General features: G+C 39.0%; 1 protein-coding gene across 1 annotated transcript; it reads right to left on the bottom strand.

The window, feature by feature from the left end:
• Positions 1–2,871: 2,871 nt before the first annotated feature.
• calcoco1b (calcium binding and coiled-coil domain 1b) lies at positions 2,872–24,095 on the bottom strand. The gene is made up of 14 exons (XM_067431335.1): positions 23,998–24,095; positions 23,140–23,293; positions 21,709–21,811; positions 19,067–19,272; positions 18,180–18,392; positions 16,526–16,674; positions 16,343–16,412; positions 12,734–12,988; positions 12,521–12,646; positions 7,593–7,655; positions 7,425–7,509; positions 7,212–7,327; positions 5,379–5,462; positions 2,872–3,856 (listed from the first exon to the last, which is right to left on the bottom strand). The coding sequence occupies exons 2-14, from the start codon at positions 23,269–23,271 to the stop codon at positions 3,845–3,847; spliced, it is 1,614 nt and encodes a 537-aa protein (XP_067287436.1). The 5' UTR covers positions 23,272–23,293; positions 23,998–24,095; the 3' UTR covers positions 2,872–3,844.
• Positions 24,096–24,942: the final 847 nt, after the last annotated feature.

Raw genomic sequence — 24,942 nt, 5'->3', positions numbered from 1 at the left:
ATGTAATCTCCACCTTCACCGTGAGTGTGTGTTTCATAGATCCAGATTGTGCTTCATCCAGATGTCCGCGTCTTATTCTGTGCCATTAGTCCCAAAGCGGAGTGTCAAAGTACACCAAGAGCAAATAACTCGCCTGGTTGGCAGAGGCTATTTACACTAACTCACCTTCAATGTCTGATTGAGCCGGACAAAAGAAAACCTGTCTGATAACAGGAGCATGGCGTGGTGAGAAAGGCGGGCGGCGTTACATTTTGACTCGAACCACCCAAGTTCGATTCCACCTTTTTCCGAAGTCATTCTTCTCCATTTTCCAATCGCATATCAGCTTGGAGAGATGTTTGAATGAAATTAAAATGAGAAAATATTGGAAATAAAGTGCCTAAACAGGTACTTATTGGGAATAATGTGTTTAACGGGTATGGTTAGGAGGACTTTAAAGGGGTAGTTCACCCAAAAATGATCATTTACTCTCCCTCAAGTTGTTCCAAACCTGTATGAATTTCTTTCTTCTGCTGAACACAAGGGAAGATATTTTGAAGAAAGTTTGTATATAAGCAGATCTAGTGCCTTATTGACAACCATAGTAGGGGGGAAAAAACCACTATGGTAGTCAATGGGGTCCAAGATCTGCTTACATACAAACATTCTTCCAAATATCCTCCTTTGTGTTCAGCAGAAGAAAGAAATTCATACAGGTTTGGAACAACTTGAGGGAGAGTCAATGATGACAGGAATTTCCTTTTTGAGTGAACTATCCCTTTAAAGGATTAAGAAAATGTCTTGATAATTTCCTGTCTTTCATGAAATGTCTTTCTTTCTTCAGTGGAAAAGAAATGAAGTTTTTTGAGGAAAACATTCCAGGATTTTTCTCCTCATAATGGACTTCAATGGGAACCAACGGCTGAAGGTCCAAATCAATGAGGAAGAGCTTCAGAGACTCTGATGATCCCAGAGGAATAGAGTCTGATCCAGACAAACCATCACACATTTTCTAAGTCCCCTTTAAACAAACTTAATGTGATGAATGCATCTTGTTTTAGACTAACTGGCATCCCACGAAACATGCTTTTGGTTAGGAGGTTCATTATGATGAATAGAGAACAAAAATACAGAGAAAGAGGACTAGACTAATTAAATCACTGCCATAATTAGGGTTCTTTGAACCGAGATCGATAATGTGCTGCGCAGACTAAGACTAGATCCATACATTATACATTGTTTTACAAGCTAGCGTTTGACGAGCTCGTTTATCTGACCACCTCAAGGGCTGTTTCCATAGTAACTTACGTTAGACGGGTCCTGTCGTATATTTCATTCCTTTGTTTTTATGTGCTTCTGCCTTCATGCATAATTGATTTGCAAGATATAAGGCTACTGTGATATAGCAAGCAAAACATTAAGGACATGCTGCAGATAAACCTAGTTTATTTCCTTGCTAGCATTTTGTGCTTGAACTTCAAACTGTAATTCTGTGTGTACGATTAAATCTCAAACTTGACAGTATTTTACATTAGTCAGCGCTGGAAAGGTTAACCAGCAGATATCTAGAATGGTGAAAAGAATGTGTTTGGCATAAACCTGCTGATCTGGGAAAAGACTGATGCTCGAGGTTTAAAAATGAAATCGACATCTATTGTGGTCCTGGGGGTCTCTCCGTGTCTTCTGTGTGTCTGATTATTAAAGGTAAAGGAGCCGAGGGCCATCACTCCGCCTCGTGTTTCTTGGTTAAAGGTTTAGAGGAGGCAGTAAACGCGGCGTGTGCCACAATGGATTTCATATTGAGTGAGAAAGGAGGAAAAGTACAGTAATGGAGGAGGTGAGATAGCAGATAACAAAAGAGGAAAACAAAACTTAAAGAAGAAAGAGGTAGATAAAAAAAGATAGTAATCTGACAAGCTGTCCACATATCGTGCATATATAGAATTGATACATAATTTTTAATTATAATAAGCTGGGTAAATCAAATACAGGATTTTAACAAGACACTGCTACCAAATTTACCAAAGGTGAAGGTGGATGAATTTGTACTTTAGCTAAACTTTCTACATGGGCTAATCTTTAAATGCTTTTTGAATTCATTTTATTAGATTTTTAGGCCCACTCTTTGAAAATATTCTTTTTTCATGCAATTTGCAATAAATTGATTTATTATTGGTTAGTGTCATTGCTACACTTTCAACAGAATTTGAATTTAAATTATTAAGCTTATCTGGACCAATCATTTTTAAACCTGACCCAATTGATTCATTATTTTACCTTTGTAAAAAAAAAAAAAATATTATATATATATATATATATATATATATATATATATATATATATATATATATATATATATATATATATATATATATATATATATATATATATATAATTATTTTTTTAAGGTAGACTAAAAGACTTAAAATATATGCCAAATCTCTTTAATATCCAATACTAGAGGCATTATAATTAAATTGAATAAATACACAACATACAACATACAATCGTTTTTTCTTTCTTCAAAGGTCAAGGTCAAACCAGCCTTGAGGATGACATATAGGTCTGGTTTCACAGACAGGGCTTAGATTAAGCCAGGATTAGGCAATTAGGACATCTAATTATAGTTTTTATAAGCATACCTTAGAAGAAGAAAAAGCATTACTGGTGTGCCTCTTGAGACAAACAACGGCAGTGATTTAATTTAAGATCTGTCAGTGCAAGTTTCTTTCAGCTCAAACATGCATTTTAGTCTGGGACTAGCTCAACTCAAGCCTTGCCTGTGAAACCGAGGATAGAGTTTAGATCAAGGATGGATAGCATAACAGCATCACAAAGAGAACAAGAGAACAAATATTGATACAATCTACAGATGAAGAGTTATTAAAAAACTGATCACTTGAACGCACTTGACATTTTCAGATGATACAGAACAACCAGCATACCTATCTAAAAAAACAGATTACATTCCTAACAGAGAAAATTAAAATCAAGTTGAAAACCTCATCTCAGGTAAAGGAATAGTTTACCTAAAATTCATCATTTATGTCAATCCAAACCCATAAGACTTCTTCATCTTCAGAACACAAATATAGATATTTTTAATCAAATCTGAGAGCTTTCGGTCCCTCCATTTACATTAACACTTTTACGCTTCAAAAAGTTCATAAAGAGATCATCATATGTTCATCATATAAATGCTCAATTCTTAGGATTAGATTTACGATCTCTTTATGAACACTTTGACGCATAAAAGAGGTCGTTGCATTCCTGTTAATGGAGGGACAGAAAGCTTTTGTGTTGAAGATTAATGGGAATCTTATGGGTTTAGAACGATATGGATGAGTAATTAATGACAGAATTAACATTTTTGGGTGAACTATCCCTTTAAGATGGCTGTTAGGGGACCCTCAGGAAACCCCCAAATAGCCCTGGGACCCAGAATCAGCCCCATCTTTCCCCCTTTATAACTTCAGGAACCCTCGCTCCTTCAAAAATCCAAAAAGATTTATTTGTTACATCAAATATTTGACAATTCATTCCCATTATTTTAAGTCTAACCTAGCACCCTGAAATAGGTTTTTTTGTAATACGCAAGAGATAATTTAGGCTGAATGCGCTATAAATGGCATGTCTAGACAGCATACTGAAGTTTACATCACCTTACTCTTACGGGAAACTCATACTGACACATTCACACTACTGGAACTATACCACAGACCTATATTAGCATATATTAGAATAAGCCAGTTCAGAAAACTCTTGATATGTCACACTGATCAGGAGCACATGATCTTCACGCACTGATGTAAACGCGCTGCACACCGGTTCTTCTTTTCCATCTCTGGTTCAACACAAGGGGGCGTCAGTAAGACCACTGTAGGGGAGACGGAGAACACGGAGAAGATTTCACACCGGGCTCGATGTGGAGCGTTTGTTTTAAAAACCTGGAGCATTTTCTTTTCTTTTCTTTTAAATACGGTGAATAACACTTACATGCGACTGATATGCTAAAGCAGTATTATGCCACGAGAGTGTGGAGGAAGTTTGCGAGGGTTTAGGATTCAATTTGAGGAATTTGGGAAAAGGCCTTGGTTTTTATTGGAGCGATATTCTGCAGTAAGCATGCTGCTATGGCTTATCCTCTACATGGATGAAACTTAATCTAAACCCTACATGCCACAAGATTCCTACACTGTAAAAAAATATTGTTGGTTTAACTTAAAAAAGTAAGTAAACTGGTTGCCTTAAAATGTGGAGTTCATTGAACATTAGAATTTGAGTTGATACAATGAAGGAAATTTGTTTAATAAATAGAAACGCAAAATATTATTGTATCTGAACCACACAAAAACGTGATAAATCCTGAAAATGTCACAATTTGGCATGTTTCACTGCGTCCTCACAAATAAAACACACACAATTACCCAATTATGCTTATAAAATCTTTTAATAATATTTGAATAAAGGTTGTCGATTTTTAAAAATGTTCACTGTACTAACTCCATTTTAAATTTCAATGAACTCAAAATTTTAAGGCAACCAGGTAACTTTTACAGTCGAATGACAGCCACAGTGACAAATAAAACCCATTGCTCTGTTAAAAATTTGAAATTATTGTTAGTCAGTTGTAACATTCATGTGTTGAGTAGTGAGAATTTAAGGAGCTGGTGGTGTGAAAAACTGTTTTGTAATAACATGGAAATATTAAATAATGGAGTGAAATTACACCACAGATGCAATTCATTCATATCATTTCCAATAGCTTACAGTCATTAAAGCTCCACTGTGTGATATTTCCCCCCATCTAGCGGTGTAAAGCTATATGACCATCCAGTGAATAATAGTTTCTGTTCCTCTCAATTCTGATTTCGTTTTAACTCCTACGGTGGCCGATTTAGTCCAAGATTAACACGGCAATCCCCCTCTTCACATTCGACACGGTGCCATCGAGTGTTAAAACGCGAAAGGCGAAGCTTGAATTTACGGGTATGTCCCTCTTTGGCTACTGTACTTTCAAGATGGAGGGCTAACATGGCGACCGGCATTCGAACCCCTCACCCGTATGTATTTTCAATGGGATATTATAAACTTACGAGAATACTTTATTACTTGAAAGAAGTAAATATACATTAATGAGCACATATATTTTTTAAAGAACTAAGTGTGTTAGCTAAGAATAAACTAAAAAAGTTACACAGTGCAGCTTTAAGAGTGACTGCTGAATCAAATTTTGTTGCAATATTGTTCTGTTTAACACTGTGAAGCTGCTTTGAGACAATCATCATTGTAAAAGCGCGATATAAATAAAGTTGACTTGATGAAGATGTTAGCAGGCTTGAGTTATACAGAAAACAACAGAAAAGCTCCAGTTTACTGAATCTGTCCATCATAATCACCTGAAGACTGTCTTTCTGTTCAGGAAAAAGTAAAGGTTTGTCAGCAGTGGCACTGGAATAAGGCTCCACTTCTTTATCCTCTTGCTTTTTATAAAGGGTTTGGTGCAACAACAACAAAAATAAATTAAATTCTAATGTATGACAATGAAAAGTTATTATATATGAAGATATCAATCCAAGTAGCATTTATTTAAAGGGTTACTTCAGTGACTTAGCTTTAAGCTTTGTATTTAAACTGGGTCATTAATGTAGTAGAAATGTTAAATTATCTACAGAATATACAGAAAATGTATTTTTGTCTCATGTGGATGAAAGACAACAACTCCCAGAATGCATTGCTTCGCTGCCCAACGAGCCCACTCCCAAAGCCACCGCTACCGGTTATATCACAGCGCGGCACCAGAACCGCCTGAACTCATTGAAAAGTTGAAACACTCACTCTTCTCTGCACCGCTCCGTTATGAATGCCCGAGGCTGAGCCTTCCCTTTTGTGTGAGTTGAAAACATGATAATTCAGAAATAGCTCCCTCTACTGGCTGTAGTCTTTAGGCTCTGGCTAAAAAATTAGGATATTTGTGCCATCTGAGGGTTTTTTTCCAGAAAAAAAAGCATAATTCTCTCGTCTCAGGGAGGGAGGAAAGTACCATAATTAAAATATGCTACCGGGTTTCTACTGATACAAAGATTAATGCTAAATGACTGAAGTAACCCTTTAAATGAAAAGTAACAGCATAAAAACACTTGTTTTAATCTAAATATTTCACCAATTTGTTAGGTTTCAAAGTATGAAGCAATAGATTATTCAAAATATACATTTCTGGTTTCTCAGACTTTGTGGAACATGTTCAAGGTTCTGCTGGAGAAATAAATTGACAGTTTTAAGAAAAAGATTTGGTTCACTTAATTTTGGCACAACATCATTAAAGGGTTAGTTCACCCAAAAATGAAAATTATTTCATTAATTGCTCACCCTCATGTCGTTGGACACCTGTAACACCTTCCTCTTCAGAACACAAATGAAGATATTTTTGTTGAAAGCTGAGAAAGGCTTCAGAAAGGCCTCCATTGGCATTCAGTCCATTCCCACTCACGAGACCCATAAAGGCACTAAAGACTTCGTTACAAAGCCCATCTCACTACAGTAGCTGGACAATCATTGTACCAAGCGGCGAAAACAGGTTTTGTGCGCAAAAAAATCAAAATAATGACTTTATCTGCCAAGATATTGTCTTCCGTGTAGGTCTCTGACGTGAACTCATGCGATAGCGGCGCTCTCCTCTTCCGGGTCGTGTATTCGCTATGATTCAAACGGCGGAGCTGCGTCATATTCTCGCGCATGCGTCGAGTTCACGTCAATAATTTGGTGGATTATATCGTTATTTTGATTTTTGTGCGCACAATAATTATTGTCGTCGCATTGTAAAATGATTGTACAGCCGCTGCAGTGAGATGGACTTTGTAACGAAGTCTTTAGTGCCTTTATGGGTCTTGTGAGTGGGTCAGTGGAAATGTACTGAATGCCAATGGAGGCCTTTCTGTAGCCTTTCTCAGCTTTACACTAAAATATCTTCATTAGTGTTCCGAAGATGAACGAAGGTGTTACAGGTGTCCAATGACATGAGGGCGAGTAATTAATGAAATAATTTTCATTTTTGGGTGAACTAACCCTTCAACTTTTGACTCATTAACATAACATTTTGTGAAGGGAACATCATATTTGAGGGCAATAGCCTACTGTGTTTTTGGAAGTCATGCTTCAAATGCTATAGCTATAAAGTGATGTTAAATTCTGTTGGATATTATTCAACCATATTTCATTTTTGTGGTGCTTACCATCATATCGTTCTCATTATCCTTTTGGCTTTGCTCTGTTGACCCATGAGAACTGTCGGGACCTAAAGACTCTTGTGGTGGCTTTTCTTCAATTGATAGAGGACTATCAATGCAAGCTGCAGGAAATAAGATGATGATTTACTGTAATATCATGAGCATTACATCGGTTTATGTATGTTTGCATAGGAGAAGAAATGGATGATGTGCACTGACATGGTGTGGCCGCTGCCTCCGCCCACTTCGCGTCTGTCTCGGTGTCTCGCCTCAGCTCCAGCACATGGATGTGATCTAAGAGCTCCTGTTTGTGAATAAAACTCTAACCATCAGCAAACATAGCATCAGATATGATGAGAGCAGTCAAAGATTTCAGAAAGGTTTGACCTGTTTCTCCAGCTGATGCTGCTCTTGTTCCTTCTGCAGGGCTCTCAGACTGGCTCGGAGTTCCTGTATGTTTTACACACGACAGAGAAAACTTCATACAGTATGAGTAGAGGGACTGTTCACTAACCTCAAACTGCTTTCTAGCAAACCACATTACTTATCCAACTCATGCCTGCCTTTGCCTAAGTGGATTATTTCGCTCAGCCTGTGTAAAATTATTATTTTGTGTGAATTATAATGTCTTCTCTGATATATTCTCCAGCATCATGTGGCACACTGAAACATCACTGCTATTGGTGAGTGTTTTATATAAGTATAAAGAAGAAGAAGAAGAAGAAGAAGAAGAAGAAGAAGAAGGAGAAGAAGAAGAAGAAGAAGAAGAAGAAGAAGAAGAAGAAGGAGGAGGAGGAGGAAAGAAGACGAAAAAAGAAAAAGAAGACGTTTTTTTTATATAGCACCTTTGCAGAGCTCAAGGTGGCTTTACATAGTGTTAGACAACACATTTGCACAATAGTAGATTAGCATACTCACAAACACAAGACAAGTGTGTGTGTGTGTGTGTGTGTGTGTGTGTGTGTGTGTGTGTGTGTGTGTGTGTGTGTGTGTGTGTGTGTGTGTGTGTGTGTGTGTGTGTGTGTGTGTGTGTGTGTGTGTGTGTGTGTGTGTGTGTGTGTGTGTGTGTGTGTGTGTGTGTGTGTGTGTGTGTGTGTGTGTGTATGTGTGTGTGTGTGTGTGTGTGTGTGTGTGTGTGTGTGTGTGTGTGTCACTTACTTGTGTTTAATACATGGCTGACTGAGTTTATAGATCCAGTGTCTGCCTGACTTGTTGAGGTCTAAATGGTTTTGTGTAACCTCTATCCTTATGGTTGTCTAATGTTATCTCTCTCTTTAAAAAAATATTCATTTTTGAAACTTGATTTCAGGAAATTCCATTTTGCAGGGAGGAAGTATGAAACTTGCAGTATTTTTGACCTCTTATACGTCAAAAGGCTAAGGGAAAACTGATTCTTCCCCAATTCAGAACCTGAATTTGTCCAGTACAACATGCCAACATTCCAATCAACCAATCAGATTTAAGGGGCAATTTTACAGTTTGTCAATTTAAGGCTTACAATCAGGGTTTTGTGCTTCTACATCAGTGTTATTAATCTATTATTTCCCTATTTATGTGTAGGGTGAGGTTTAGAGGTGGGAATAGGGTTAGGACAGGAATGTTGTTCCAGGATTAACATAATATGTTGACTCTCAGCGGCATCTCTTCCCATCTCTGAGGACGTGTTTATTAGTGCAAGGGCCAAATAATCACATGAGATCCATCAAAAGGAAACAACAACCATTCAACCAGCCAATCCAGCCGGATCTCACGAAAAATGCGTATAATTAGTACGAGTGTGCAATGTCGTGGAATGTATACGCCAAAACTCATTTTGGCATGCATATGATACGCACTTTATGGCGTATTATACATACGAACCCCCACCCCACTACCCTAAACCTTCCCAAGAGAGCATGTCACATACGCCATAAAGTGCGTTTCATATGCACGCCAAAATGAGTTTTGGCGTTCTTGTTCCAGAAGCCACTTCACTCGTACAGATCAGGCATAGCATTATGACCCTCTAACACAAAACAGTTTCGCTGCCAAAACAGCCCTGACCTGTCGAGGCATGGACTCCACTAGACCCCTGAAGGTGTGCTGTGGTATCTGGTGCCAATATGTTAGCAGCAGATCATTTTAGTTCTGTAAGTTGCGAAGTGGACCTCCACAGATCGGACTTGTTTGTTCTACACATCCCACAGATGCTTGATTTGAAGGCCAAGTCAACACCTCAAATTTGTTGTTGTGCTCCTCAAACAATTCCTGAAGCATTTGTGCTTTGTGTCAGGAGCATTATCCTGCTGGAAGAGCCACAGCCACCAGAATACCGTTTCCATGAAAGGCTGCACATGGTCTCAGCAATGCTTAGGTAGGTGGAGCGTGTCAAAGTAACATCCACATGGATGGAGGACCCAAGGTTTCCCAGCAGAACATTGGCCAAAGCATCACACTGCCTCCGCCGGCTCGCCTTCTTCCCATAGTGCCAGGGGCGTAGCCATCTTTTCAGAAGTGAGGGGGACAGAAATGTCGTAATAGCCTACCATTATTTTTTTTGGACCAATATAATTTATCCAAAAATTATATTGGTCATGGTGATGCTTAATCTCTTGCTTTTAATTGGGCAAGATATCAAATACACTGCTGAACAATAACCAATAATTAATATCTAAAATATTATTCTCCTATTCTCCTATTTTTTATGCCAATTTTATGATTGGTTTATATACAAACACTTCTGCATTAAGACTCCACAGATTTTATGCAATGTAAAAAAATATGTATTCTGATGTAAACCATGCTGTTCTCTATGTGAATATATAGTAAAGTGTGATTTATTCCTGTGATCAAAGCTGAATTTATCCTCATTACTCAAGTCTTCAATGTTACATGATCATTCACTAATCATTCTCATATGAGGATCTGATGATCAACACACATTTATGATTATTATCAGTTGTGCTGCTCATGGTGATGCTTAATTTTTGTGGAAACCATCTAAACATTTGTGGTCAAATTAAAAAAAGAGAGAGAAATTAATACTTTTATTGATCAGACATGCATTAAATTGATCACAAGTGATATTTTTTAAAATTACAAATTAGATAATAATTTATTTAATAAATGCAAATAAATGCTGTCCATTGAACTTTCTGTTCATTAAAGCATCCTGAAAAATAACATGCAGGCTATTATGGTTTCCACAACATTTTTAAGCAGCACAACTGTTTTCAACACAGATAATAATCAAAATTGTTTCTTGATTATGAAATCCTCATCTGAGAGTGATTAGTGAAGGATCATGTGACACTGAAGACTGGAGTAATGATGATAAATTCAGCTTTGATCACAGGAATAAATTACTATATATTCACATAGGAAAAAAGCTGTTTTAATTTGTAATAATATTTCAAAATATTACTGTTTTAACCATTTTTGATTACATAAATGCAGCCTTGGTGAGCAGAAGAAGATAATAAACATTAAAAGCTGCATTATTCATGATAGCCTACTTCATTGTCAATAAATAGCCTACATTGAGATGACTTGAAAAACACATAAAGCATTGTCGCAATCGTCTGATTGTCGTCGTCACGTTTCATCACTCATAACGATTGTTTTCCTTCAGCTCAGCTGCAGCGTGACAGGGTATTACTTCTACTTTCTGTGAGAGAGCGCCCTCCTCATATTAAGATTCGGAAAAAATGACAGGTCATGCATAGATTATTTTTTGTCTCTGAATTTAAATCTTGATGTATTCAGTTTGGTTTCTATGTAAATACACTTGCACCTCAAGAAACGCGCTATCAACCGAGATTAGAGAAGGCTGTCGTTAGCGTCCCTGTTAACTTGTCCGCCCCCGCACAGGGTAACGCCGGTTCGAATCCCGCTCGGAGCGGGTCGACCAGGATTGGTGAGACCCAGTAAAAGTGCGGGGGACGAAAATACATTTTATTAAAAGTGAGGGGGACACGTCCCCCGCGTCCCCCGCGTAATCTACGCCCATGCATAGTGCATCCTGGGGCCATGTGTTCCCCAGGTAAGCCACACACACACACACACACACACACACACACACACACGGCCATCCACGTGATGTAAAAGAACACGTGATTCCTCAGACCAGGTCACCTTTTTCCATTGCTCCGTGGTCCAGTTCTGATGCTCACGTGCCACTGTTGGTGCTTTCGGCGGGGTCAGGAGTCAGAGGTCACCCTGACTGGTCAGAGGCTATGCCGCCCCATACGCAACAAACTGAGCTGCTCTGTGTATTCTGACAGCTTTCTATCAGAACCAGCATTAACTTCTGGAGCAGTTTGAGCTCCAGTAGCTCGTCTGTTTGATCGGACCACACGGGCCAGCCTTCGCTCCCCACGTGCATCAATGAGCCCATGACCCTGTGGCCGGTTCTCCACTGGTCCTTCCTTGGAGCACTTTTGATAGATACTGACCACTGCAGACCGGGAACAGCCCACAAGAGCTGCAGTTTTGGAGATGCTCTGACCCAGTCGTCTAGCCGTCACAATCTGGCCCTTGTCAAACTCGCTCAAATACTTACGTTTGCCCATTTTTCCTGCTTCTAACACATCAACTTTGAGGACAAAATGTTCACTTGCTGCCTAATATATCCCACCCACTAACAGGAGCCGTGATGAAGGGATCATCAGTGTTATTCACTTCACCTGTCAGTGGTCATAATATTATGCCTGACCGGTAAACATCACAATAGGGAAGAAAAGACGACAGAAAATTCTGTTTCATGCTTAAATTAAAATATGCTATTAAAATATTGTATTTTCCACATTCAATACTTCGAGATCAATGGATTTACAAAACAGTGCAAATTAGTGTGAGAGTGCAATCCATAAAAGAGCCGTTTGGAGTGGAAAGTTCTGCGCGTGATTTACTGACGACACACAAACCTTTTCAGCGCAAATTTTTCATTGTGTGTCTTTAGTAAAACCTGACAGTAGTTTTTTAATATCAAAAGAGGATTTGCGGCAACACAATATGTTAGTAAATTTGGCCCCAATTGTTTTATTAAGTGTTTATTAACAAGTTAACTAGTGTGTCATGGCATCTATTTACATGAATAATCAGGTGTGTGTGTGTGTGGGGGGGGGGCTTTTGTAAACATATACATGTGCAATTTATAGTGGTGTTTCAGTTCTATTTTGGTCAACTTATTTACAGTTTTTTTTAAGCAACTCTTGCCTCATACTGGTGTTATTCCAAGACCAGTAACCTGACCCGTATATGTGCTGGGTAAACAGAAGGCGCTGAATGAGGTGAAAGTTTAATTATAGGCCATGCGTGTGTCATGGAATATTTACCCGGTTACAATCCTTCTCGTTCCCCAGCTCCACTTCCAGTTTCTCTCGCTCCGTTCTCTCTTCCTGGAGCCACTCTTCCTTCTTCTGAAGCTCACGGCTCAGTTTCTGGACACGATCCTTATCCAGCTTTATCAAGAGCACAAAGATTTCGAGTCACACACTTACTAGTAGTGTTATGGAGTGAACTGATAAAAGTAGGAGTAATGTAGTAACCTCTGCACTTTGTCTCAGAGCCTCTCTTTCCTGGGCCCAGATGGCTTGCCCCTCACGCAGAGCCAGGTTGGCCTGGGACAGTTGTAAACTCATCTGTGCTGACTGCAGTCTGACCTGATGAAGCTCCGCATGGCTGTGGCTCTGCATGGAGCCCAGTTCGCTCAGGTCCCTGCGGAGGGCGTCAGTGCTGTGCTCACTGGCCTCCAGACGCTCCTGCAGGGTCCGCAGCTCAGTATGCATCTGCTCATTCTCAATCTGCCATGGAAATGACAATGACGATTTACAGCATCAGTACGGGACATTAAAGGGTTAGTTCACCCAAAAATGAAATGTATTAATGACTCGCCCTAATGTCGTTCCACACCCGTAAGACCTCCGTTCATCCTCAGAACACAATTTAAGATATTTTAGATTTAGTCCGAGGGCTTTCTGTCCTTTGAATGTAAGTGTATGCCCAGTTGCTGTCCACGTCCAGAAGGGAATGAAAACATCATCACAGTAGTCCATATGTGATGTCAGTGGGTTAGTAAGACTCTCTTGAAGCGTCGAAAATACATTTTGGTCCAAAAATAACAAAAAATACGACTTTAATCAGCATTGTCTTCTCTTCCGCGTTTGCTTTCAAACCTCAAATAAAGATTCAAACGTCGTGAATCAGCAGATTGATTCGTATAATGTTACATAATGTCGTATAAGATTCGCTAATGTCACGTGATTTCAGCAGTTTGCCAGTTTGACACGCGATCCGAATCATGATTCATGACCGTTTGATTCTTTATTTGAGGAACACGGAAGAGAAGACAATGCTGAATAAAGTCTTTTATTTATTTTTTTGGACCAAAATGTATTGTCGACGCTTCAAGAGAGTCTAAGGCCGGAGACACACTGCAAGCGTGGCGTTTCTGCTGCGTGTCAGCCGCGGGGCGGCTGCCTGGCATTTTCTCTGTCTTTGCACACCAGAAGCGTATCTGACGCGGCGCTGCTGCTGCTGGGAAGCCCTATACTTCATGTTAAATATAAATATATTGCCTATTGATACAGCAAAGACAACGTCGGCAGTAGCCTATTGACCATACATATCTATGGTATGGATGGCAAAATAGGCTACACAATATTTCGTTCTGTATTGACAGGTTTAATATTTCAAAATCGATAATTATGTTGTTTTTTATTATTACAATTAGACCTATATCTGCATTTCTGTTAATCTACAGACTTTCAAACATGAAAATGTTATTTATTAATATGTATTCGTGTCAAAATGGCATATAAACATCTTTTCCTATGCTATTTTGCCTAGAAACGTCTCTTCTATTTGAAGCATGCACGCGTGAGCCGCGCGTGTGACGCAGGCAGTATGCAAGCTCTAACCGGTTAACATGGGAGCCGAAATAAAAACGGACATGCCACGCAGGCGAGACGCTCACAGCACGCTTGCAGTGTGTCCCCAGCCTTACTAACCCACTGACATCACATATGGACTACTGTGATGATGTTTTCATTCCCTTCTGGACGTGGACAGCAAGTGGGCATACACTTACATTCAAAGGACAGAAAGCCCTCGGACTAAATCTAAAATATCTTAAACTGTGTTCTGAGGATGAACGGAGGTCTTATGGGTGTGGAACGACATTAGGGTGAGTCATTAATGAAAGAAATGTCATTTTTGGGTGAACTAACCCTTTAACGCTGAAGTCCATGTATAATGTAGCACTGTTAGAAAGAAACTTTTTTTGTTCAAAATGAACACAATTTAAATAATGAGTACATCGATAGCTCATCAACCCTTCTTCCAAAACGTGTTTTTGTCATACCCTGGTTCACTACGGTAAGCCTATCATCAGTGTTTATATTTTAGACCTAGCTGGAATGATTTGGGAAATTGTGTGTGTGCGTCATTCACCTGTGTGTGTCTCGTCATCAGTGTTGGGGGAAAGTTACTTTAAAAAGTAATGCATTACAATATTGCATTACTCCCTTAAAAGGTAACTTATTGCATTACTTAGTTTTTAAGAAAAATAATTTATGTTACTTTTGCATTACTTTTGCATTACAAAAGTTACAAAAAGTTTTATTTTGGGGCAAATTTAAAGGCCATTTAACACCAAAATTTGAATAATAATGCTGAAGGAAATGTAAATTCACATGTGTACAGTAGAGGGCGCAGCTCCAACAAACATTTCAGCTGTGCTGCCTTTCTGGATTGCAGAAGAATAGGACACAGGAGAAGAAAGTTTAGCATTTAATTCACCAATAAAAGCAAAAAATCTGAAGTCATTTTCGCGTATAGTTTAACTGAATCATTGAAGGTCAGCAGCAAGCACATTGGTCATTAAAGTGAGATTAAATGCATACAAAATATTTGTTTTATTTATCATATTAACTATTGGAGGTTTGCGTAGTATTCTGATTTTGCATTTCATTGATTTTATTCTTTGAGGAATGCTGAATCTGTTTTGTGTAAGTGAGATTCATGTTCACATTACTCAAGAGCTACAATACCCATCATGTTAACACACAACGCCTCTGCACTTACTCATGACTCTCAACATAAGGACAGGAGATCTGTCAGTCAGTACAATGAAAAAACAAACTAACTTGTGTTACTTCTTTGAAAAACTAACTCTTTTTAATTTTGTTGTAAATTTAAAAGTAGTGCGTTACTTTACTAGTTACTTAAAAAAAAGAAGTTTCTGCTGTGATGTGTGTCTGGTGTGGGAGGTCAAAGGTTAGTTGTCATAACGAGTGAGAACATGGAGCTCCTAGAGGAGAGTCTGCTGGCAAAAATAGAAGGCGACTGAGCTCGTAATAAAACAAGAATCAACATTAGCTTAGCTTTTCAAGAGCTGAAGAATTCGATATGTTATAAAAGTGACACAGAGATGATGGTGTTTTTATTACTCAACAGGTGAGCGAGATGTTTTATTAAACAGATACATTCTCATATATAGCTCTCTAACTGTAATGCACTGTAAAGCATTATCTGTTGTGGACGGCCGCTTCAATATGGTTATTGTTGCGTTGTGCTGGAGTTTATTTTCAAAGAAGTAACGTGTATTAAAGGGTCAAGCTATAACGCAAAATGCATGCAGTTTTGATTTTTAACCGCTATACAGTACATGGTGTACCTTTAAAATAAATATTAATTATTCAGAATTATTTTACAGAATGCAAAAAATATTGCAATGTAGAATGTAAAGTTACAGCATACTGATGTAGAATTTCATTCTCTTTTTTTATTGATCAACTTTACAGTTATTGAACTGACTTGAGCTGAATAGTTTTCATTTGACTGCACTGAAACTATTGGATGAGAAGGAACCTGAATTTAGCTGGATAATGATGACACTACTGTTTTCTGCAGAGCTGCTTTACATCTGAATCAATATTTAATTTGTTTCGTAAACTGAACTGAAGATGAATTATGATGAATAATGACACCACTGTCTTTTTTAGAGCTGCTTTAGATAATTCAATTAATTGGAATTGTTTGCATCATTTATTCAGGCGTTTTTCTTTTTATTATGTGAAGCTGCTTTGAAACAATCTGCATTGTGTAACTCGCTATATAAATGAAGGCAACTTAAAAAAAAAATCTATATAACTCACCTGCAAATCCTTCTTCTCCTTCTCTTCATCTCGCCTTTGTGTTGTCATCTTTTTAACTCTTTCCTTCATTCTGCAGAGGAAAATGGCATGTTTCGTTTATATATTTGACTTATGTTATTGAAATGAACAGTCCATAAGCAGTGTTATATGCGATTGTGAAGACCGGCATGAGTCCCCGTTCACCTGTCCAGCTCCGCCTCTATGTCCTGTTTTTGTTGAGTCAGAGTGGCAGCATCCAGTTCGAGGACTTTGATTCGCTGATGGTTTTCAGCTCGCTCTGCTAGGAGTCCACTAAGTTCAGCAGACATGTTTTCATGGGTGCTCTGCACATCCTGAAGGCAAAGAGACCTGAGTTTAGGGTTTTATATACAGTTGGTCTCTGTGTTTTTGTTTTTGCTCTTCTGATAACACATTTGAGTTGGTCTAGAGACATGCCCCCAATAATCGATTGGGTACCACTTAATAAAATAAGACTCCATAGCATAGTCAACCATATTAGTTGAAAAATTCTTCTAAAGCATATTCTTAGATGATATTTAGTGAGAATGTAAATTCTTTCATTAATTCCTCAGCCCCTCATGTCATTCCAACCTTTGGAGACATTTAAAAATAAATAATAATAATAATTTGTTCGATTTATATAGAGCTTTTCTAGGCACTCAAAGCGCTTTACATGGAAGGGGGAAATCTCCTCAACCACCACCAATGTGCACCACCACCTGGATGATGCGACGGCAGCCATATTGCGCCAGAAAGCTCACCACACACCAGCTGATTGGTGGAGAGTAGACCGAGTGATTAGGCCAATCAGGAGAGGGGGATGATTAGGAGGCCATGATGGACAGAGGCCAGTGGGCAAATTTGGCCAGGATGCCGGGGTTACACCCCTACTCTTTATCGAAGGACATTTTTAATGACCACAGAGAGTCAGGACCTCGGTTTAACGTCTCATCCGAAAGACGGTGCTCATTGACATTACAGTGTCCCCATCGCTATACTGGGGTGTTAGGACCCACACAGACCACAGGGTGAGCGCCCCCTGCTGGCCTCACTAACACCTCTACCAGCAGCTCCTGGTTTTCCCAGTTGGTCTCCCATCCAGGTACTGACCAGGCTCAGCCCTGCTTAGCTTCAGTGGGAAACCAGTCTTGGGCTACAGGGTACATTTGTTCATCTTTACAACACATTTAGATTTTTTTTATGAAATCTGAGAGCTTTCTGTCCCTCCATTGACCAGCTGACACTTTATTTACAAAATATTAATCTCCAACGCATGTTCACACAGTGTCTGCTCTCAACGTCAACTCAAAACACATGCTGTGGTGCTCTCATGAACGCTCGTGGAATTGACTGTTTTTGTAAATAAAGTGGTAAATTGTGTGGGGGTTTTGTGCAAAGCACTCACGTCACTTCATAAAATTGAGGTTAAACCCCTGGACTCATGAATTATTTTAATTACGATTTTACTACCTTTCTGGGGCTTGAAAATGGTAGTTGTGTAAATCTCTCAGATTACATCAAAAAAGATCTTCATTTGTGTTCCGGAGACGAACAAAATGAGGAAAATGAGGTAAGGAATTAATGACAGAATTTTCATTTTTGGGTGAACTAACCCTTTAATTTAAACATTAACTAATACATTTTATAAAAAAATGTTTAACAAATCTGAGCTAACATGTACTACAATGAAGATTTTTGTATTAAATAATGTTAACAGAGCTTAATAAATACTGTAAGAAATGCATTGCTCATTCTTTGAGTAAAGTTTAGTTTAGTGAATGCATTAACCAACATTAACTAGTGGAACTTTATCATGAAGTGTCACCTTTGACTGTACCTTTTGTTTTTGCTCCAGTTCCTCATTTTTCTCCGTGCTTTGCCTCAGGTTGTCTTTTAGCTCGTCAATCTGACTCCTCATCTCATTCCGTACTCTTTCAAACTCATCTCTGTCCGTCCTCCATCTCTCCTTCTCTCTCTCCACCTCAACATCTGCAGCCTCAAACCTCTTATGCAACTCCTGTAAATCACGCTGACATCCTTCTAAGAGACTCTGTGGAAATATTCAAGTTTTTTGGGTACTAAAGTCACAAAAGTCTGAATGTCATTTCTAGAGAATATATCAGTTCTAGAGCTAACAGGCTGTTTTCCACCTATTTTGAGCCTACTAGTTTTAAACAACACGATCTCACGGTCATGCGTATCAATAGTACGAGTTTGCAATCTCGTGGAATGTATACGCCAAAATGAGTTTTGGCGTGCGTATGGTACACGGTTTTTCACGTGCATATGATACGCACTTTATGGCGTGCATATGACACGCTCTTGGGTAGGTTTAGGGTGGTGGGGTGGGGGGTTCTTATGTATAATACGCCATAAAGTGCGTATCATATGCACGCAAAAAAACGCGTACCATACGCACGCCAAAACTATATATTTCACGAGATTGCAAACTCGTACTATTTATACGCATTTTCGTGAGATCCACCTCTTTTAAAACATTTCCTTTGTTTGGAAGCTTGTTTCTGCCACAACTTAATAGTAATTGCAACTTTTTATCTTACAATACTGACTTTTATTTAAATTTCTTTCAAATAACTATTTGATTATTTGTCATATGATGACTTTTTTTACATTTTAGGTGTCCATATTTGAATTGGGGTGTTTGAAAAGCTGTTATAACAGTCAAATGTGTTCTCAGTTCTCATGTGTTGAACGAAGCCACACCTGTAGGATCAGAGCCTTCGGCACCACCAGCAGCAGGTCGTCTCCCTCCTCTTCCTCGCCGTTTTTCTCCTGCTCCAGTGTGACAAGTTCATCCAGAGGTCTTGGAGCACAGAAAGTAAACGGAGAACTGACCGCACATATCTCGCCATGTTCATCCACATACACAAACTGATACGCCTCCCCATCGGGTTTTGGTAGATAAGATGCTGAAAGACGGCAGGAAAAATGGAATAAAGATTAGAAAACTCCTAAAAAAACCCAAAAATGATAGACATAAACGGCCTGGTACAGACTTTTAAACCGGTCAAACACAATTATTGGATGCTCACATGCCCACTGTTGGTGCTTTCGGCGGGGTCAGAGGTCACCCTGACTGGTCAGCAGCTATGCCGCCCCATATGCAACAAACTGAGCTGCTCTGTGTATTCTGACAGCTTTCTATCAGAACCAGCATTAACTTCTGGAGCAGTTTGAGCTCCAGTAGCTCGTCTGTTTGATCGGACCACACGGGCCAGCCTTCGCTCCCCACGTGCATCAATGAGCCTTGGCCGCCCATGACCCTGTGGCCGGTTCTCCACTGTTCCTTCCTTGGAGCACTTTTGATAGATACTGACCACTGCAGACCGGGAACAGCCCACAAGAGCTGCAGTTTTGGAGATGCTCTGACCCAGTCGTCTAGCCGTCACAATTTGGCCCTTGTCAAACTCGCTCAAATCCTTACGCTTGCCCATTTTTCCTGCTTATAACACATCAACTTTGAGGACAAAATGTTCACTTGCTGCCTAATATATCCCACCCACTAACAGGAGCCGTGATGAAGAGATCATCAGTGTTATTCACTTCACCTGTCAGTGGTCATAATGTTGTGCCTGATTGGTGTATAATCCCTTGAGATATGCACAATCATGCCTCGAATTTACTAATGTAATCATATTCTTTTGAGGTATTTTGCATATTTTCAAAAAACTATATTAATCTAAACTCTTTGAATAAATTTTTTAGGTTTACTTAATCAAGATCACGTATGTATGATTTTCTATTTTAATTTCTGGATATAAACATGTCCATTATATGTTGATACCTATGCAGCATATTATTATTATACGAATGTTTAATAGTTTCTCCATCAACACCCAATTAAATTACATATGCAAAACAAAGGATCATAAAGTTTCCCTCCAAAGTAACTCCTCATTGGCTCACTGTCTCTCACTCATGACATCTTCATGCTTTTGCAGATCACGAGACCACACGATTAGGCCCTCTTTTTCCCCTTTGCTGATTCTGAAAAACTGAAGATGAGCTCGAAGTCTCCTAAGGAAGCCTACGTTTGTGCCAGGTTACGGCCTTGTCTTTCCATTCACCAGTCTCTCGTCAAGACAACTTCTGTGAAGATCAACTGGAGCCTCAACAAACGCATCAGGACAGTTTTATTCAAATGGGGAAAGCATGCAGGTGTCAAACTTAGTTGATACATTAAATATCCTAACCCATTTAAATGAAGTGTGTTAAAACTAAGGATGCTCAAGGATGAATTTCAAACAATGCTATAATTTCCTGCTTACAGTTTTATTCCCATTGCCAAACTGTATGTTGGTGTAAGTATTTAGTCTAATTAATTAAGTCTTGTTTTTATCACCAATAAATAATTTAAATAGATAATTATTTATGTTGTATTTGGTGTGTGTGTGTGTGTGTGTGTGTGTGTGTGTGTGTGTGTGTGTGTGTGTGTGTGTGTGTGTGTGTGTGTGGTTGTGTGTGTGTGTGTGTGTGTGTGTGTGTGTGTGTGTGTGTGTGTGTGTGTGTGTGTGTGTGTGTGTGTGTGTGTGTGTGTGTGTGTGTGTGTGAGCCTGTTTATGTGGTTTATGAGGACACAAATTTGTATAACTACATGGGTATTACACTGGTATTACACTATAAATGTGGTTTATGAGGACATATCAAATGTCCTCCTAATTCAAATGGCCTTAAAAACATACTAAATGATGTTTTTTTGAGAAAGTAAAAATGCAGAATGTTTCCTGTGATTGGTAGGTTTAGGGGCAGGGGCAGGGGCAGGGGCAGGGGCAGGGGCAGGGGCAGGGGCAGGGGCAGGGGCTGTGTGTGTGTGTGTGTGTGTGTGTGTGTGTGTGTGTGTGTGTGTGTGTGTGTGTGTGTGTGTGTGTGTGTGTGTGTGTGTGTGTGTGTGTGTGTGTGTGTGTGTGTGTGTGTGTGTGTGTGTGTGTGTGTGTGTGTGTGTGTGTGTGTGTGTAGTTAATACTCATATTTTGGCTACATGCGCTCAGTACTGTACAGTAATAAAGTTATTTCCCATACCATAAACATTTCTTAGGTTAGTTGATTGTGGAGTTAAGTTAATTATTACAGCTGATCTAAATATGTATAATAGTTATAATGAATTACTCATATTTCCTTTTGGGCTAAGTTGCTACAGCCTTAAAGATGTCAGGCACTAGTGTTGCAATAGTTATAAAGTATCAGATGGAAACTTGAGTGGTCTTGTTCTACCAAGAACTGCAGTTGTTATTTCACTTGCTGTTTGTGCTGGTGTAAGGCATGTGACAGCATGCATGACCTGCAAATGTATCAATAGGCTATAAACAAACAAACATCAATAAAATATATATTCAATGTAAACTTACAGTAAAAGCCCACGCTGCAGTTTGCATCTGTTCCCGTTTGGTACCCTTCTGGTGCTAGAGCCCAGGCAAAAGTGTAGTAATCTTTCACTGTCAGCCATCCCACCTGTGAAACAAGACGAGATAAATAAAAAAAATGTAAAGTCGCTTTGCAAGTTCACCCTTTCCACACCCTTTCCCCTTTTCTGCGTCCCAAGCATCCTTTAAAGGCAGAATGCATAACAGTGACAAGATGAAGGCTGTCCCAATTCGAAGACTCCTTTGAATGTGGCCTTTTTTGAGAACCGCCAAATTACATTGTTAAATGGTATACGGTTTCGACTCACTTGAATTTTAAAGCCGTTCAAATGTTGACTTATATCTTACTCAGATGCTTTTTTTAGTGAACATATTTAGATAGGTGGCACTCTAAAAAAAAACTTGGGTTATTTTTTCTACCCAAATCCTGGGTTGAACCTTTTGGGTATTTTTGGGGGGGTTATTCTTTCAGTGCTTGGGTAGTTTTTGTGTCACTCAGTTCCTGGGTCACACGTAACAAAAACAGTGTTTGGATTATTTATTGCAGGCTTTTTTATGCATCTTCATGAGAGCATTGCAGCTCCGTCAAACTGGTGCATATCTTTGGTAAAATACAGGTTTGTGTACATTTTATCGCATCTACAAATTTGTTTTCGTGCTGTATACTATTTCATTTTATAGAAAGCAACATACAGGGGTGTGATGTGATTCACCAAAACGAGGGAAACACCTGATGCCTTTTATTTGCATAATGTTGATTCTATTCACATAATTTAAATACTTTTGTTGAAATATGTTCTAAGAACTGTACACTGGTTGTTTATTGACAGAGTCAGTCACAGCATATTTCGGCTGTGAGAGAAACGCAGGGCTGTGGTCTGAAGTTAGAAGTTCCCCGGCAGATCACGACACAAGCTCCGGCACGAGATCCAGGACAACAGAGTCTGCTCGATTACTTGAATTATTTCTAAATGTTTAATTTTTCTTACAGTATTTAAATAGCTTAAATGTAGGCAGTTTTTATTAAAAACGATATAATATATGCTATACTATAAAATATGACAGAAAATACAGGAATTATCATGAAGCCAGTGGTTGGTGGAGGATTTTTTTTTTAAGTTAATCCGTACACATTACTAATTGTATGAAGTAAGGAAACAAAAAGCTAGTATAGTAAAAACGAATCAACCCATTATGCTGGGTAAAAAAAAAAAAAAAACGAATGTGCTGCTTAAAACTGACCCAACATGTGTTCTGTTCAACATTTTTAACGCAAATTAAAATATTTGCGCCAGTAATGTCTGTACTGGCGCAATAGCAAGAGTCCTTCTCTGTAGGCTAGACCGTCCCATTTAACAATGAAGGATGCAGGATTGGGACACATGTGTTCTGTCCTGAATAAACACTGTGTTTTACCTTAAATAGACCTATCCAGTCACGACTGCTCCAACTGTGGTGTCTGCTTATAGTGTAGCGACAGTCCACCCTCGTCTCTGAGAAATAGTTCTCAGCAACATCTCTGAACTTCACAGCTCTGCTTTCCTCCATAGTTATAAATCAGGTCTGGGGTCTGCACGGGCAAAGAAAGCAATCAAAAAACAAAACTTGCTTTGCAACTTGAACATCACTGAACATTTGCAGTCATTTGAAATAACTCAAGTGGCTGGAAATGTGAGTCAGCAGCACAATCATGTTTGTGTAGTCAGTTATATTTAGTGCCTTTCCATTAAACTACAAACTGCAGGAATGCTTGTCACCGTAGACGACTATATTAGATTCCCATGTGTTGTGAAACGGTGTGAGAGATGGGGTAACGGTGTTCTTTCTGTGAATGTTTACACAGCAGTCAAATCTAATAGACTGTAATCATTCTCATTTCATCATCTTCAACATTTCATTGAATCACTGTATATATAAACACAACCATTGAGGCACTTCTGTAAAAATACATTACAGTTTTCAAATATAAAGTCGTGTTGAGAGCTGAAAGCTTTTCAATAAACTGCCACTTCACACATTAATTTACATGTATGTACATTTGATAGACAGTTTCTTACAAAGACAGAATGAAGCAGAACATTTTTATCACTGTGTGCTGCCTAGGAACTAAACCCCTGACCTTCGGTTTGGATGCGCTACAAGTTCAACTACAGGAACTCAGTAGATAATGACCAACAATAAATACTATGAGGAAGTTTTTCATGGTCTTAATCTGCATTTTAAAATATCAAAGGAACACAATGTTTAAAATAACAGGGTCAATTTGACTCTTACCTTAACACAAAGAGAGGTTTATTGCAGAATCAGATCACCTGAGACCTTTCATGCCCTTGTGTGCGAGTGTCTATGATCCTAATGAGACTTAAACTGACTGTGTGAGTGGAACAAACAATAACAAACGCACATGTTGATGAACTGCCCCCTCTGTTGCACTCTGGGAAACGAAGTCCAAAACATCACCAATGACTCAGGGGGAAAAACAAGTTCACTTGTGTAACAAATTGACAGATTCTTGGCCATCTATAAAGTGTCTGTTCTTTAGATTTGTAGGTTTGTGATATGAATCATTAACAGGTATGTGGTTCCAACCATTATAGCTCTAATCAAACACAAACTCCAGTCACCTTCATTTATATAGTGCATTTGTCATAATGTGTCCCGTAGAGATCAAGGGGAGGTGGTACATGGGCTCCGGGCTCAGATATCATCCAAAGAGGATATTTAATAAAAGAAAATGCTATTTCATGCATTCTGACTTATTTACACTGTTAAATAGTTGATTATCATGCTCAACATGGGCAAAATAAAAAAATAAAAAATGAAGAAAAAAAATGTTGGACGTATGAAGGAGTATTTCTGTTCCAAACACACTCCTTCGGGATTCAAACAAGTTTCAGAAAGTTTTTTTTTTGAGTATGGCCGTGTATGACATCAAAAAGGGTGGTACTTCCCCGGATGAGCACACACACACACATACACCAACCAGAGCGAGAGCAAGAGCGCGCCCATCATCGAGCTTCATTCGGTTACGGGAGCCGTCGGTGGCGCTGAGGTTGTGTTTTTAGACACGTGTGTGTGTGTGTGTGTGTGTGTGTGTGTGTGTGTGTGTGTGTGTGTGTGTGTGTGTGTGTGTCTTTAACTCCCCCTACTGCATGCCTTCACAAGTTCGGCTGTTTTCAGAAAGAGTCAGACAGTGTGTCTGTCTTTCTAAATATTATA

The sequence above is a fragment of the Pseudorasbora parva genome, chromosome 22, assembly GCF_024679245.1.
Source record: "Pseudorasbora parva isolate DD20220531a chromosome 22, ASM2467924v1, whole genome shotgun sequence".
Taxonomy (NCBI): Eukaryota; Metazoa; Chordata; class Actinopteri; order Cypriniformes; family Gobionidae; genus Pseudorasbora; species Pseudorasbora parva.
The sequence above is the reverse complement of the archived record's forward strand: the minus strand, read 5'-3'. Positions and strand labels throughout refer to the sequence as shown.